Here is a 17,012-nt window from a genome sequence, read left to right as displayed (position 1 = left end):
TTGAAGGTGATTGGCTTCGCATTAATGTGCATGCGTGCAACAGTAAAAGCAACTGCAGAAGTAGAGAAATGGTAACGAAGGAGGAGAGAGGAGCAGATGAACTTTAAGAGCGAGAAGATTATCTTATGGGACAGGGAGGGCGGTTTGGAATTCTTCTTTTGCTCTTGGTTGCAATATGTCTCGGCTTCAGAGTAACTCGTTGCTGTATCGCAATCTGGGATATTTTTTCCTAAAATTAGGTGATCAAAGAGATTGATTGGAGCAATTAAGGAGAGAGCAAGGAGAAGAACTATGGTTATCTGGTCAAAGGTTTTTCTGCATGAAAAATACGATCTTGAAGGATTCTTTCAAGATTCCAAAGAACCCAAGAGACAGATGGAGCTCTTGATGATGCTCTTTGTCCGTGGTGATCTACACGCAGAATTGAATGGTGGAGGGAAAGCAAGGATGGCAACAAGATATTTGCGAGTATAGATTCGACCGGACTCTAATCGAGTGGATTTGAGTAGCCTATGATTGAGTTTGAGATCGGTTCAGATTGGAGGAATGATTCCGTAACAAATTCAGATTGATTCGCCTAATAAATATCTAAAATGCTAAACTCACAAAAGGTTGGTTTGAATTTTATTCATTGGCTGAACCTTTTTATATTAATAATAATTAAATATAAATTATATATATATTTTTAACTAATATCTATAAATTTTATATATTTTACTTTAAATAAATAAAATTTAAATATGTATTTTATAATTACTTGATTTAAAACAAAGTAAATATTCCTTTATTATAGAAAATAAGATTATTTAATGAAATTTTATAGTTCATCTCGTTAAGTTTTTGCAAAATGATATTTTTTCATAAAATAATAAAATTATAAAAAATTTATTAACTTAACAGAAAAATATAAAATTTCTTCACATGTAAATATTTAATATTTTTTAATATTATTAAAAAATATTATAAATAAAATTAAATAAAATATACTTATTCACTATTTCATATTTAACATCTATTATTTTAATTAATATTTAAAATATTGTGAAAAATATAATAATTTAAAATATTGAAGAAAATTTTTTTATTAAGTTAATGAAATTTTTCGTAATTGACTATTTTACCAAAAAAATATCATTTTACAAAAACTTAATAAGATAAATTATAAAATTTTATTAAATTATCTTGTTTTCTGTAATAAAGTAATTTTTCTTTATTTTAAATCAACTAACTATAAAATACATCAAATTTAAATATTTATAAAATTTTTAAAATTTTAAAATATAAATTATTATTATTTTTATATAAATTATTAATTAAAATATATAAAATTAAAAATATTTTTTTAAATAATAATAATCAACTTTAAAATCAATTTGAGTATAGTAAATATTAATCAAATTCAAGTCTCCAATATGATGAAGAGAAAGCTACTTTCAGATAATAATAATGATAATACGTTAATATTATTATCTCTCTATATTTTTTGAATACTCGTGTTCCAAATGCAAGAGGAGTACATGACCCACAATTATTGAATTATCTAATTTTAAAAAATTGAAGTTTATTATTATTATTATTATTATTATTATTAATGTCACGACCCAACCTATGGGCCGGACCGGCATTAGGATCTGGGCTAGCCTAAAGCCCCTGAGACCCGTAGTAAGCCTAACTGTTCATTAACCGAACTCTAAGGCTCATTTGGGCCCAATTTCAAGAAACCAACCGGACAGAGTCCGACCATAAAATGGACCTACCAACGGGGAGTTTTTGACTCACCCGACCTGTAAACACAATAAACAATTCATTGGGAAGCTCAACTCACCCTCCACATACTCATATCATCATAATGATAAATGGGAGCTCAGCTCCCTCATCCAGTCCATCAAACATGCATATAATAATTTTACAGGTCCACAATAATAATTTAGTTTACAGACCCAAATCAAATAAACATTTCTAACACATGCGGAAATTCTAAGATTTAACAAGTTTATACAAACATTAGTAATCGACCTGCGAGGGAGAAAGCAGGTTAACCTCAAAAACATCCTCCTGTGGCCTGGAAAAATTTTTGAACAGGAGTGAGCGTTCGACTCAGAGAGTAAAATATCAATTTTAACCATAATCTCTATAACTATCTAAAACTAATGCACCCTGTAGAGTGAAATGCAATATCAACATCATTTTCACATCATAACATCAAAAAGGTAATTTGGAACACTCATGCACCCTGTAACATCAATCATAATATATGGGAGTTGATCCCCTATACAGCTCTCTTAAATCCAACCTGGTGCCAGCGAAGAACTCAGCTCGGACTTCCACTTAATAACCAAATCGGGGTCCCAGCGAAGAACTCAAGCCGTGTCTACCCCGAAGGACCGGGTCCCAGCGAAGAACTCAAGCCGTGTCTACCCGTCCTATCCATAGTCCACACCACATCACACGCACGCCAATGCACGCACACTGCTCCAAATTACCACAACAATATCCATGGCACGCTAACAGTTATGAATGCAACATAAATAGTGCCTAGAGTTTAACTACATAAATATATGCATATAAGTGATGCATGGGCATGCTGAATATATAATAATATCGAAATTACAATTAAAATTAATATTTTACTCACAGACTTGACGGTGGTCACTGAGGCGGCTGGGCGGAGGAAGAAGGCTGTCCCGGCCCACCTGACAATTTTTATTACAATCATTTAATAAATTTGACCCCATACAAACAAGGAAAAAGACCAAATACGTCCTAAGTCGTGTCGAAAATCCGGCAGAGTCTCCCCTATACCTAGGACCTACCCAACCTGCAAAAGGACTCAAAACACACTTCTATACTCACAATCCATATATCCACAACTCAACCACATCACACAGCCCCTCCTGGGCCCATCAAATCAATCATTCATCACAATATGTAAAATTTCAATTTAGTCCTTATAATTGATCATTTTTGCAAAAACTGCCCCAACAAGCTCTAAAAATTCTAAAACTTTGCCCCGTGGTCCTTAGCAATATTACTAAGCTATTGCAAAAAGAATCATAATTTTCTAAGCTACCACGAATATTTTATAGATTTTTAATCCTATTTAAGCACTAGAAAATTACGAAAAAGTAAGGTTCGGGTTTACCTTTGCCGATTCCGACCTCGGGAACGCGCTCGGGACATCTGACAATGGGGGGGGTGGCCAAAACCTCGGTCCAATTCGGAGACTTTTCCAGTAACGGGTCTGTCTGGCCGGAAATTCACAGACCTGGACAACTGTCGAATTTCCGCTAATTGAGGATACATACACGAAGCTCATAACACGGGGGTTAGTACATAAATTTTTTCAGAATTTTCTAAGCTCATTAAATGCTCGGAAAAACACTGCGAAGTTCCGTGGGACCCACCAAAAAACGGTGTCGGAAAAATTCGAAATTTATGTCGCCGCGAAGCTCTAGACGAGTGGAGTGTGCTGGTACCCTCGGTTTTCTCGTGGGATTCACGGTTTTCGAGAAATCTAGCTCAAAAGTCGAAATGGGCTAAAAACTTCCCTAGCAAAAATTGGACAAACCGCTCGATGGATTTCGGTGTTCTTGGTGTCTATGGAAAGCTCTCGCCGAGTAGATGATTTTAGACACAATACCCGGTCCGATTGGTGGCCGGATCGGCCGGATTTTGGCCGGGGAAGTCGAAACGCAGCGCACGCGAGGGAGGGAGTTCGCGCGCGGTTTCTGGCCGTTTAGCGCGTACCGGCCGGGAGGCTGGGTGGCGCGCGGCCTACCGGGCGGTGGAGGTGGGCCGGTGGAGGGAGGAGAGAGAAAAGGAAGAGGGAACGACGCACGCGGGAGGAAGAAAAAGGGAAGGGAGCCGGTCCGATTCGATCGGTCCGGTTCGATTCGGCCGGTTCGATTCGAAATACAAAATTTTGAATTTTTACTCTGCCTCGGGATCGAAAACGAGGTTCAAAAATTCCAGAAAACTCAGAAAAATACGTAGACTCCAAATATATTTTTAGTTTTGCCATGTGGTCTTTAAATTAATTTTTAAAAATCATCAAAGTTTATATTTTCGAAAAATTGAACCCGATTTTTTTAAAATCCGAAAAATCTCAAAAAAATTCCTAAAATTTAAATAAAATTAAAATACCAAAAATGCTCATAAAATTTAAAATTTTGGGGTGTTACAATTAAATGTATTTTTTACTATTAAAAAAAATTACATTAATAAATTCAAAACATTATAATCATTCTTACTCTTAAGCTTTATTTAATAATATTAATTATTTTAATAATTCTTAATTGTTTTAATAATTATTTATTATTTTATTAATAGTTAGTGATCTGATATTAATTGTTAAAAAGTAAAAATAAAATTAATTATTTCATTAAAAAATACAAATAAAAAATAATATTTTAACTAAATAAAAAATAAACACTACTTAAAAAAGTTATTATGGAATAGAATTTTAATATATCTTATTATTTTTTTTGCTAAATTGAGACATTAATTTATATAAGAGTAAATATACAATATCAAAATATGCTAGAGATTAAGAAAGAATCACACATAGAGAATTGTTTTAAGAAGTCATTGGAAGGGAAAAACAAAACAATTTTGCTATGTGGAAATTAATTAGCACCAAATTGTCAAAGACTTTATTTTTTAAAAAATAAAGAATAAAGGTTGATGACTTAAAAAAATGGATTAACCAAAAGCAAAACCTAACTTACAAGTAATCATCAGGCATCACGTGGCGAACATGATCCTCACACGCTTACCAGAAAATACCGTTTCTTTTGTTTTATGCCGTGAATAGCGGCAGCGCGGCTTCTTCTTTCTTTCATTCTTTGCAACACCGTCCATATTATATAAAACTAACAAAAAGAAGACGTTGAAGAACACGATACCACCGCCACCACCTCTCTCAACCTTCGTCTTCACCTATCCACCATCCTCGTCCTGTAAATTACTGTCAAAGATAAACACCATATAGGAAGAAAAGCAATCTTTTTTTTCTTTTTTTGAGGTGGGGGTGATTGAATTTCCATGATGGTTACAGAGAATGGATTGTGAGAAGCAAAACCTTGGCGGTGCGATGATGGGTAAGGTAACCAGGCTCTCATGGTCGCCGCTTATTCTTTTGATCACCCTTATAGTGCTTTTGTCCTTCCAAATTACCACCAGAACCATTTACCCGATACGACTTATGTCGGGATTGTCCGAACCCGGTGTTTCCGGGGATGTTGGGAGCTGTGTCGGCTTCCTCCGAGCGTTCCCCAGGAGAGAAGTTGTCATGTCTATCGAGGATTTTGGTGGTGTTGGTGATGGGAAAACGTCAAATACTGACACGTTTCGGAAAGCGATACGGTACATGCAGCGTTTCGGAGATAGAGGTGGGTCCCAGTTGAATATCCCTAAGGGGAGGTGGCTTACGGGGAGCATTAACCTCACCAGTAATTTCACCTTGTTTCTTGAAGAGGGTGCCGTTATTCTAGGCTCTCAGGTACGATAACTTTTATTTCTCGATTTATTTAATTTTCTTTGCTTCTGATAGATTTCTGGGTTTTGATCATTTTGATCGATTATAAAGCTTATGTTAATTGGAGTGTAATCGTTGTATTTAGCTGATGAACGAGTTTTCCATTGATTTCTAACTTTCAAAATTTTTGCTTTTAAGACATGACTAGAATAGAATAGAAAGAAAGCTGGCTTTGGCTGAAAATTTTGGGATGCAAAAGGAAAAATCAACTTTAGCATGTTTGAAATAATTCTCTAGTTTGGTCGCAGTTATCATGCTCTGGGCCTCTGGCTCCCTTTTGTAACCCTTTTTCTTTCTGATGTAAAACAAAAAGATGTCAATGGTTGGTAGGTATTCATGTGCAAGTGGCAATTTATGGGACCCACAATACTCCAATGTGTTTTCCTAACCCTTGGTGCTGTTACCTGAAAAATATGCATGTTGTACAAAAGGGTTTTCATTTATCTGAAATCTGATACGTGTTGGATTGGGAGTTGTTGGATCGTTATTTCCCTGCATATTGAATTAGTGCATTATTGGGTGTAATGTATATGAAGAGGAAACCAGGCACCTCTTTTTCTTGTTAGTGACGAACACAGAATGCACGCATTCTTGATTCTTGACTTGGTAGGAGTGAATTTGGATGGGAATAATCTTTTCAAATATGAAGTTAATGCATTCTTTTTACTTATTTTTGATGAATTTTTTTGTCTTTGAATAATAGGACCCAAAGGAATGGCCTATTGTAGAGCCTTTGCCTTCTTATGGAAGAGGGAGGGAGAGACTAGGAGGAAGACATATTAGCCTTATTCATGGAAATGGCCTTACCAATGTTGTCATTACAGGTATCCAGCATTTTCACATTGCTTCTATCTGGCACTTGAATACTACAAAGTGATAATTCTTTGCACTGATTGGTCTCTTGTGTGCTTTCATTACATAAGCAGGAAAAGAAAAAAAAATTGAAGGAAAAAATGGTTCATTCTGCCAAATACATGATCATGAATCCTGGAAAAGAGGGGAATAAATCTTATTCATACCATTATTAGGCAGTTCATAAATATTCTTAAATTTTAAACATTGTTCTGAATTTGATGGCCAGCAAATAGCTAGCTGGAAATATCATAAGCGAAAAGTCATTTCATGATGTCCTTTGGAAAATTTTGCTCTTTATTTTATGTCCAAAAGTTTCATCAATAATATTTATCAGTTAGTTCCGCTTTGCAGGGCAAAATGGGACAATTGATGGTCAGGGGAAGATGTGGTGGGAGTTATGGTGGAACAGAACATTGAAGCACACCAGAGGACACCTTGTAGAACTAATGAACTCTCATAATATCCTCATCTCCAATCTCACTTTCCGAAATTCTCCATTTTGGACCATACACCCTGTTTACTGCAGGTTTCTCTCTCATCTTTTTAGCTTAGTAGTTTGTGTTCTCCTTCAAAGTGTAGTCGACTTAAAATGATTAATGGAATAAACTAAGTGGATAACATGTAGAAGAATGATAAGACTCTTCCCTTGTAATCCCTTTTCTGCAAAAACATATACTACCGTGTTTGTTTTCATGAGTTCTTCTTCATACAAGATTCTAATGTCTTTTGAATGTGTTGACTTATCGCATACTCTTCCTGTGGGCTTCATTTATCTTAGGTTTGCTAGGGACATGGGGGCATAAGATAGGAGTTGTAAATCAAGCATGATACGTGTAACCAATTTTTATTAGTGTGCTTGTTCACTTGTACCTGTTCATATTTTTCTTGAACTTAAATACTACATTTGGAGAATTAATATTACTTCCTATTTGTTTCAGCAATGTTGTGGTTAAAGACATGACAATTTTGGCTCCCCTGAATGCCCCGAATACTGATGGTATAGACCCAGGTGTGCTACTTGTCTTTTCGTGTTTTCTTTGAACCCACACCAATTGTATCTAGGACAAAGGGGAAAAGGATCAAATTTTTTTTTTTTGTTCGCATATTTCCCATTGCAGACTCGAGCACCAATGTTTGTATTGAGGACTGTTACATTGAGAGTGGGGATGATCTTGTAGCAGTGAAGAGCGGATGGGATCAGTATGGCATCAAAATGGCTCATCCAAGTTCAAACATTGTAGTGAAGAGAGTTTCGGGCACAACTCCAACTTGCTCTGGTGTTGGAATAGGTAGCGAGATGTCTGGAGGGATCTTTAATGTAACAATTGAAGATTTGCATGTCTGGGATTCAGCAGCAGGGGTGAGAATAAAAACTGATATAGGCAGAGGAGGATATATAGCAAATATTACTATAAGTAATATAACAATGGAGAGAGTCAAGATTCCCATTAGGTTCAGCAGAGGCTCCAATGATCACCCTGATGAAGGTTGGGATCCAAACGCAATGCCAATTGTGAAAGGTGTTTCTATAAGTAATGTGGTGAGTTTGAATTCAACAAAAGCCCCAGTTTTGCAGGGAATCAAGGATGCACCATTTGATGGGATATGCATGAAGAATGTTACACTAATTGGTCTGGCATCATCTGCATTATGGCATTGTGAATTTGTCTCAGGATTTGCCAAAGAGGTCTTCCCAATGCCTTGTCCCCAGTTGCAGAATAATGTCAATACATCTTGGTGTTCACACTCTTAAGCTTCAATGGTCAATGTGGAAAGTATTTTAGAGTTTGGGTTGAACTTGGAGGGTCTCTCCAATTTCTTTTGGCAGATGGTCCGCAACTCTGCAATGATCAAATTAGAGTTGAAGAACCATGTTACAGGTCTTGTTGAATTGGATTGACCTGAAGGATCATATTACAGGGGTCTGCATAGAGCAGTTTGGGAGTTGAATAATTCTTTGCTTTGGCATGATTCTAGCTGCTGTATCAAGGAGTTCTCAGAATGCTACTGGTATAAGTGCCAGACTACAAATTGAAGGCTGACTGACTTGAGCAGTTTTGACTCGCCTGAATGATTTACAGATTTGCTTGGAGGTTTCATTCTTATACAATACTTGGCTTTTTAAAATTTCTGTGATTAGTCGCTCACTGGCTGCACATAAAAATACCAGGATATACAAATGTAACTTCTTTTTTTGGTTTTGGAAAATGCATTATTTTGTTCAGTGATTTTTGGTCCTCATCATCTCTTCCTTGCATCTCCTTCTTGGCCTTGTTTTTGTAGCCAAAGAAGGCTGATGCCTTCAACAGTGTCTTATGAGCTATTGTTGCTCATTAATCTGACGGAACTAATTTTCTTTGCTATCCTGAGAGATGCATACAGAATTTTCGAAGTTATGTCTTCAGAGTAATTCTGGTTTCTGTATTTCATTATCTGGATTTTATAATTAGAGTGAAAACGAAGCATTGGTCTCTTAGGATACTTTTTCCAGTCTCTCTCTCTCTCTCTCTCTCTCTCTCTCTCTCTCTCTCTCAAAATCCACTCTTTGGATATTGCAGTTTGCAGAATTATTGAGCAAAGTAAAAAAAAAAATAAAAAAAAAAATAAAAAATAAAAGACGGGAACAAATTATGAAAAGAAAATTAGAGTTCTAATGGGTGTAAAGTTTAATTCTTGGATGATCTAGATACATGTTGGAAAAGGGGAAATTTGAAGAGAAACCTTGACCACTTCACCATTTCCAGAAAACATTAGAGCCACACTTGTATTTGTCCTTCCCTTCACACTCCAAAGCCAAATCTTCAGAGAGAAAAGGCACTTTCTGCATCCACCAAGAAAACCAAATTATAAGATATCAATATCATAGCTTATATATCATTGATTCAACCACATATATGAGTATGTATTAGTTGAACCTTTTGCTTGGCAAGATCTTGGCAGCCAGTGAAATTCTCAGGGAACTGGCATGAACCAAATTCCACTGTGTATGCTCTTGCAAAATTTGCACCACTTGTGGCCAACCTCTTTTTGTCGTTCAGTTCCTACAAAAACAACTGCTTAAATTTCGAATTGGGGGAAGCTTAAATCTAAATACAAAATTGATTTAAATTGGCTATTACTCTATAAAACCCCAAATCAGCAAACAAATTAAACCTTGTTAGCCTTGCTCTTTTCAAGGTATTCTTCAATGACTCCAGCATTGGCAGAGGAAGCAGCAGCAGCAGAGGTGAAAACGGTAGCTGCAAGACAAAGCATAGCAGCTCTCCTTCCCTCACTTTTGGATTCAGAAGAAGCTCTAGCTTTCTGGGCTCTGATCACAGGCAAATTGGGGCCAGAGGAAACACCTGCAGGCATTGAAGCAAGCTTTGAGGCAAGCTCAGATGACCCAGATCCAGTGCCTGAAATGGCATAATTGCATGCCAAAACACTAGAGTTCATGGCTGCCATTGCTGAAAAAAATTTCTAAAGTTCTCTCTCTTTTTTTTCCCCTTAACAAAGATGATGAGTCTAATGGTAAGATTGGTGTGAATATATTTGATAAAAAGTGATGTGGAAGGAGGAGATGATGTGTGTATTGAAGGTTGTGGTTGGAGTTTAGATAAGGTGAGATTGCCTCATTCCCATTGGCAAATTTTTGCACTTAATGGTGGTGTTTGTGGCCCTGAAGACTTGTGGTCACCATGCTTCTTGGGTCCACTTTGAAATCAAAATTAATGTGTGCTTGGTGTTCTCTTTGCTGCACGGCACATGTTGACGCCAAAGAGTTGCTATTGTATAAGATTAACAAATTTGGGATATGGGAATTATTCTCTAAGGAAGTATTTTGTTTGTGAAAATTATGTTCCCCATGTTTTTACCATTATTAGGTTTTTTAATTTAATTTTGTTTTGTGTGGAGAAGGAATGAAAAAAAAAAATTATTTTATTATATTTGATTTTATTGAATTACATCTCTCTAAATATAAATTAATTAGCAAAGGATAATTTTATAAAGGTAAAAAATTTTTTAAAAAAAGAGTAAAAAGATAATTTTATTTTATTTTATTTAATTTGAAAACCTGCTATGATAAGTTAAGACTTTTTCTGAAATAAAATTAACAAAAATTTTATTTTAATAAATTAAAGTTAAGTGACTAAAATAAGATAATGACATAAATTGAGATATGATTGATGCAATTTATCCGACTTAGAGCTGGAATCGCCGCAATCTAACTTAGGATTACAATTATATTCTTTTTTTTTTTTAAATCAGAATTGACTTAATTAATTCGGTTTAATTTAACGTTAAATCAGTTTTTTCTTTTAACAAAAGAGAAAATTGAAAAATTATTGGCTGTTATACGAATCAAAACCGACACTAATCGAAATAGGGAGACCGATTTGATCCCAAATTCCTGAATTTAAGAATTAAAATCGAAACTGGACGAGGCCAGTGGCCACCCACAAGCAGGCTTGTACAATTGGTCATTCAGACAATAATTTTGGAGTAGTTTCGAAACCAATTTCTCAATCCAAGCCCAATCCGATTCGTGTTGAAACTTTATTATTCATAATCATATTCATATAGCAAACTAGGGTAGGGTGTGAATTGGACAAAATACTTGTGCAGAACATATGCAAAGCTTTTTACACGTACCAATTCATGCGCCATTATTCTAAGTCCATGTCATTTATTTAATAGATGGAGCAATGGAGTATTCCTATTTCTTTGTTTTCACTGCATCAGTGAAACTTACATATATAGACTTGAATTTTAAATTTTCTCCACATTCATCGATCATGTTCATACATACATGAGAATTAATGCATGCCAGCTAGCTACTACTTTCTTCACATGTGGGTGATGATCATATCATGTATTTGGGTGACAGACGAAGATATAATGAACGCTCCTTCTCACATGCATGCATGCATGCAAATAACACTCTCTAAATTTAATTATTATTATTATTTTTAATTTATTTGACTGAACTTAAAGTCAAGCCTCATAGTTTTGGAGACGAATTCGATATTACCCAACTAAAACTCATCGGTGCAAAGCTCTTCTAGTATGCAAATTACACAAAATAAAAACATTGAAGGAATGCCTATACATATCTGCAGTAAATGGTCCACGTGATAATACCAAACCAATCCCCTCAAGCAAATTATACATAGAACATCCATTAACGTATTATAAGAATCCTAATTTTCATTCAGATAATGCATCAAATTATTCAACACAATCATTATATATGCACCCCAAAAATATTTTTCTTAAAGAACATGTATAACTTCAAAATGTGTGTTTCTACATACCATGAGATGCATGCAATTTATTCCATTACCATGAAGCTCAAAAAATTCCAAACATATAGCATTATTATATATGCGAATATATATCACAATTAGATTGGAACATGTCAACTAACTAATACAAGGACCAAAAACTTCAACAATATCAAATATCTTGCATCTCTATATATTAATATAGGGCTCATCAAGAACTCAAAGCAACAAAATTAAGGTAGAAAATAACTTATATATATCACCTTCCTCTAGAGATCAAATCATACATAATCAACTCTTTTTATGGTGGGAGTTCATCTGACAATTTTGGGGGAAATGAGAAAACAAAGAAAACAAAAAGAAAACAAAAGGCCATAACCAAAGTTCTAAAATCATGGGTGAAAAAACAAAATGTACCTAGCTAGCTGCATCTCCTCTCCTTGCTAAATTTCATATAGATAATAGAGGAAAATTGAGAAGATGATACCAAGATTAATTATGTTGAAGCTCATAATTAAGAGATTCCCACACCAAGAAAATCTATAAAGGAAACATCCTTTTGCTTGATTGCTCCATCTCCTTGCTCTTTTAGCAATGTAGCTGATTTGCTTGCATAGCCCCCATCTCCATAACTTACTAAAGCAAAAGGATTATTATTGGGAGCAACTTTCTTAAAGCTAGAGAGCTGAGGTGATGATCCAAAGAGACTTTGGTAGCAGCCACCATAGATGGATCCATTAAAGCCATGTGATCCCTCTTTAGTGTGCTGAGAACAAGAACTTGATGAATTCATATAATCCTTTCTTTTTCCATTGAAGAAATCGAAATTTAACGACTCGTTGGTGATGGTTGAAGCACTAATAGTCCAAGAAGGAGATGAACTTGAACACATGGGGAAGCAAACACTGCTTCGAAACCCTAATTTAGAGTGATCAACTAGTTGTTGATGAGGCCTATAACAGCTTTCAAAATTGGAACCAGGAGCAGTTTTTTTGTTAGATTCAGTTGGATGAACATGGAAACTTCTCTTACCATAGACAGATGATAGGCGTTCTCGCTTTCTTCTTGCCATCACTACATGGTAGTGGTTCTTCACAGCGTTGTCTGTTCTTCCAGGGAAAAGCCTAGCTATTGAAGCCCATCTATTTCCTTGAATCTGATGAGCCTTCAGAAGTCTTTCTTCTTCTTCATCTGTAAAGGGCTTTTTGTTGATGTTGGGATCAAGTTGGTTGTACCATCTCAATCTGCAGCTTTTCCCTGCCAATCAAGAAAAGAGAGAAAAGAAAAATCCATTTCTTAGAACATGAGCAATAGGGAAAGCAAGAGAGACCGAGAGAGACAAGAGAGAGAGAGAGAGATGAGATTTCTTTAGCATGATCGTGATATATAATTAATTACCTGATCTTCCTTCAAGATGCTCTGCAATAAAATTCCAATTCTGAGGACCATATTGATTGACAAGTTGCCGGAGTTTCTCATCTTCAGCTGGCCTCCAGTGTCCCCTATGGCAACTCTTACCACTATCACTGCTACTACCTCTACCATTTTCCATCACCTTGCATCTAATACTTCACAATCAAACTGCAAAATTTATGGCAAGATTCAAGTTAAAGTTCAAGAACAGCACAAAGAGAAAGAATAAGGAAGTGGGTCTGTTTTTAGGGTTATAGATGAGAAGTCACTTTTACTATATAGGCTGTATGTATATATATATATATAATTTGATTTTTATCTTCTTTTAGACCTTTCGGTGTATGAGTATGACCATTTGTCCCCACACAAATCTCCTAATTAATTTTATCAAATTTTCTCTCAGAAGTTTGTTAATTTACCGATAGAGAGTTATATGTTTTCCGACTTTCCGATTGATATGTTTTAGCCGGATTTTTCCAATATTAGCAATATAATGTATTCCCATAAATGTATAATCTAGCTAGTTTAAGTATACACACAGAAATGTATCCAAAAAAGAAAGTAAAATTTCTTTCTACAGAAATGTATCCAAAAAAGAAAGTAAAATTTCTTTCTCAACATCAAAATGACATATATGGATGGGCATATCTCACAAGATTAATTATAGTATTGCAAAGTTAGCAGTATTTTGTTTCAATGCATGTTATTGAAGTGATATATGAGGAAAAATCATTTATTCCTGCAAGAGGGAGTTGTTGAAGTAAACTATAACTTGCTGTCAAAATTAGTTTGAGATTAGGTCTCAAGCTGTAAGAGGTAAGCATTTGTGTTTTCTAGCCATATGGAGGCCTCAGAGAGATTAACAACTTTCATTTGAATCCTATATATATATAATCAATTTTATCTTTATAGTAATTTAATTTGATTCAATTTTCTTATTAACTAGGCAATTCATCTAAGACATATTATTTAATTAATATTAGTTGATTGCATGCAAAAGAAGAAAAGAAAAATAGCAGAAACAAAGTAATCTTTATACAAATTATCATTTTGGATCCACTTATTATTATTATTATTATTTTTCTATTGTTTCCTTTTCATTTAAGTAGGTAGCTAGCTATAGACAGAATGGAGCTCAAGTTCTCCTCACCTCATTAATTGGGAAATTTCATGATGAATCCAGTGACTAATGTAGATATTATTCTCAACAATTTAATTCATTGGCTAATATAAACTCATTTTTATTTCATTAAATTTTGATGTAGCATATAAAATTTTATTTCTCTTAACATATTAATATATGAATCTCACTTAATAGAAAGCGAAAAAAAAAGCATATAAATGTATATATTTTTTCAATTAAATCCCTAAACCTATTTAGGTTTTATTTCTGTTCCACTACATCCCTAAGATCATGAATTCGTTGATATCTCAGTTCCACTGCCCACCATTTCTCCCCACAACCTAACCTAGTCATCACATGGGATTAAAGAAAATAACTATTAATGTCCATAAATGATAAATTGAATCTATTTATATTATTGTTGGAGAGCAACAGTTAATGGATTTTATTAAATATATATATATGTATATAGGGTGGAAGAAGATGAATACATATGATCAAGTTATTATTCATGAAGTGAGATCTTAACTGACTTAGATTTTGCATCCCAAGAAATCAAATTATTCTCTCATAACTAAAATTTTGTTTTATTTTATTTTATTTTGTTATCATTATAGTAATAATTAGGGTTTTATTTTCTAATTTAGAATTTTCAATAATAAATGGTCAGTCTTTTTATATTTTTCTTTCCCTTTCTTTAAACTAATTAAAAACCCTTTACACCAAACCTTCCAGATATTAGTTATATAACCTTTCTTCTTCCTTCTTTCTTTCCTTCTGATTTGTCATTTTCTCAAAGGTTTTGATTTGTCAAGTCTATCATAAGCGTATAAGTAACAACAAACAAATTTCAATTACCTACTTTTATTTAAAAATAATATGCTAGTTTTACATTATTTGGATAACACATGTTTTTTTTTAATTACATTTAGCGTATAATTAAAAGTATAATTCTTTTACAATGACTCGATGCATTTATTATTATTTTTAAATAATTTTAAATAGGATTTCAATTCATCGTAAACCCAAGATATAAAATATATAATGAGATCTATCTATTAAATATATGAACTCACAGGAATATGTCTTGGGTTAATGATGGACGAATGAAATAGGAATTCTTACTCTTTTATTAATTATTGTTAGATTTTATTAAGTAAGGATTATATATGTCATGAAAAGGACTAATTAATTCAATGAGTTAACCAGCTAGAGCTAAACGCATATAATTAGGATTAAGATTGATTAATTATCATCATCATTCTCAAAAGAAAAAAAAAAAAGGAAGATTAATTATCATGGATTAAGGAATTTTAGCATGTAATTCATTAAAACTATAATTAGATCAGATGACTTTTCTTTTGGATCCATGAGTTATAACTCTAGAGTTAGACACCAAGTTAGGACAAATTAAGATTAATTATCATAAAGAATTTAATTAGTGTATATTCTTTAAACTTATAATTACACAAGATGACTATATATTATATTCTATTATATTATATTATATATCTAGAAATGTTGAGAAATTAAGTAAAGGATCTTATTGTCCACTAATTCTAGTAAAAATGAAAACTTATCAAAAGTAATTAATAATATTCATATATTTTGAAGTTTGGTAGAATTCATTCTTGCGCACGTGCTTTAATTAATCCTGAAAATTTGTTACCTTCTCTATTTTTTTTTCCTTTTCCACACATGTGTGGTGGAATGAATTTTTACGCATGCATGTGCATTATTTTCGAGGGAAATTCTCGTCTAAAACTAGGGTTAAGCATTCGATTCAAATCGAATCGAACCGAATCGAATTATTAAAATCAAATTAACAAATTACTATATTTTAAAAACTGAATCAATCTGAAATGAATAAAAAATCGAATTAAATCGAACTGCTCTATTTTGATTTGGTTTAGTTTGAATTGATTGATTTTTGAGTTATGATTATTTTTTTAATTTAGACTTGATTTTTAAGTTATTTAGTATGATTTTGACCTTATTTTAAACCTAATAACCATTAATCAATGAAATTAAATAATTTATATATATATATATATATATATAATTATATATAATTCATAAATTTTCTATAAAAATAAATCAATTCAAAAATCAACAAAGCAATTCAGTTCTGTTCAATTCAATCGATTTTTTTCTCTCCAAAATTGAACCGAATTAAATTATCAAATTAAGATAGTTTGATTCGATTCAAATCGAATAGTGCTTACTCCTATCTAAATCGATTTATTATGAATTTAAGAAACAAAAATATGAGATTCATATATTTAATAAGTAGATCCTACTATCTTAATTTCGTAATGAATTGAGTTTATACCAAAAATAAATAAATCCTATTTTGAATATCTCCTAGAGCCATGGGCATTTGACTCCTTGCCTAGTTATGCTTGCTCGCAGCACCACCACCTCAACCTCTAACCCCTCTATCTCTCATTGCCGTCACTTCCCGCTCCATCTCCAAGCATCAAATCTCAGCCACTTTCGGCTACAATCCTCGAGCTTGGATTCAAGGCTAGATGAGCTAAGGGGGCAAAATTCTTTGACTCCAACGGCTCTTGGGCAAACTGAAGTAACCAAGTGATTTTACTTATAATGGAGCAAATTGGAAGATTTGTGGGGGAGGAAACCAAATTTTGTTTTAAGTGTAATATGTGTTTTGTGATGGTTAAAATTCAAAATAAAAAGGCCAATTAAATATATATATATATATAAAGATACCTATACAAATAGTTGTGACTATTTGTATAGAATAGACATGTCTGTTTATTATCAGATACCTATACAAACATTGTATTTGTTTGTA

At 33.6% G+C, this 17,012-nt stretch overlaps 3 protein-coding genes across 3 annotated transcripts; 1 reads left to right on the top strand and 2 right to left on the bottom strand.

The window, feature by feature from the left end:
• Nucleotides 1–4,776: 4,776 nt before the first annotated feature.
• Nucleotides 4,777–8,872, top strand: LOC110644299 (probable polygalacturonase). Its single transcript, XM_021797003.2, has 5 exons — nt 4,777–5,500; nt 6,240–6,360; nt 6,743–6,917; nt 7,330–7,400; nt 7,510–8,872. The coding sequence occupies exons 1-5, from the start codon at nt 5,060–5,062 to the stop codon at nt 8,142–8,144; spliced, it is 1,443 nt and encodes a 480-aa protein (XP_021652695.2). The 5' UTR covers nt 4,777–5,059; the 3' UTR covers nt 8,145–8,872.
• A 147-nt stretch (nt 8,873–9,019) lies between these two features.
• LOC110644300 (photosystem I reaction center subunit N, chloroplastic) lies at nt 9,020–10,281 on the bottom strand. The gene is made up of 3 exons (XM_021797004.2): nt 9,545–10,281; nt 9,307–9,432; nt 9,020–9,212 (listed from the first exon to the last, which is right to left on the bottom strand). Exons 1-3 carry the CDS (start codon nt 9,836–9,838, stop codon nt 9,123–9,125), a joined length of 510 nt encoding a protein of 169 aa, XP_021652696.2. The 5' UTR covers nt 9,839–10,281; the 3' UTR covers nt 9,020–9,122.
• Nucleotides 10,282–11,891: 1,610 nt separating this feature from the next.
• Nucleotides 11,892–13,355, bottom strand: LOC110644278 (transcription factor CSA). Its single transcript, XM_021796977.2, has 2 exons — nt 13,057–13,355; nt 11,892–12,915 (listed from the first exon to the last, which is right to left on the bottom strand). Exons 1-2 carry the CDS (start codon nt 13,208–13,210, stop codon nt 12,173–12,175), a joined length of 897 nt encoding a protein of 298 aa, XP_021652669.2. The 5' UTR covers nt 13,211–13,355; the 3' UTR covers nt 11,892–12,172.
• Between the last annotated feature and the right edge of the window lie 3,657 nt (nt 13,356–17,012).

The sequence above is a fragment of the Hevea brasiliensis genome, chromosome 7 (assembly GCF_030052815.1).
Source record: "Hevea brasiliensis isolate MT/VB/25A 57/8 chromosome 7, ASM3005281v1, whole genome shotgun sequence".
Taxonomy (NCBI): domain Eukaryota; kingdom Viridiplantae; phylum Streptophyta; class Magnoliopsida; order Malpighiales; family Euphorbiaceae; genus Hevea; species Hevea brasiliensis.
Note: the sequence above shows the minus strand (reverse complement) of the source record. Positions and strands in the feature narration are given on the sequence as shown.

Excerpts from the sequence above, each read along its gene's own strand:
- LOC110644278 (XM_021796977.2), bottom strand. The coding sequence starts at position 13,210 with ATGGAAAATGGTAGAGGTAGTAGCAGTGATAGTGGTAAGAGTTGCCAT. Across the intron at positions 12,916-13,056 it reads GCATCTTGAAGGAAGATCAG|GGAAAAGCTGCAGATTGAGA; the intron begins GTAATTAATTAT and ends CTTGATTGGCAG.
- LOC110644299 (XM_021797003.2), top strand. The coding sequence starts at position 5,060 with ATGGATTGTGAGAAGCAAAACCTTGGCGGTGCGATGATGGGTAAGGTA. Across the intron at positions 5,501-6,239 it reads CCGTTATTCTAGGCTCTCAG|GACCCAAAGGAATGGCCTAT; the intron begins GTACGATAACTT and ends TTTGAATAATAG. Across the intron at positions 6,361-6,742 it reads TACCAATGTTGTCATTACAG|GGCAAAATGGGACAATTGAT; the intron begins GTATCCAGCATT and ends TCCGCTTTGCAG.
- LOC110644300 (XM_021797004.2), bottom strand. The coding sequence starts at position 9,838 with ATGGCAGCCATGAACTCTAGTGTTTTGGCATGCAATTATGCCATTTCA. Across the intron at positions 9,433-9,544 it reads AAAAGAGCAAGGCTAACAAG|GAACTGAACGACAAAAAGAG; the intron begins GTTTAATTTGTT and ends TTGTTTTTGTAG. Across the intron at positions 9,213-9,306 it reads AAGATCTTGCCAAGCAAAAG|AAAGTGCCTTTTCTCTCTGA; the intron begins GTTCAACTAATA and ends TGGTGGATGCAG.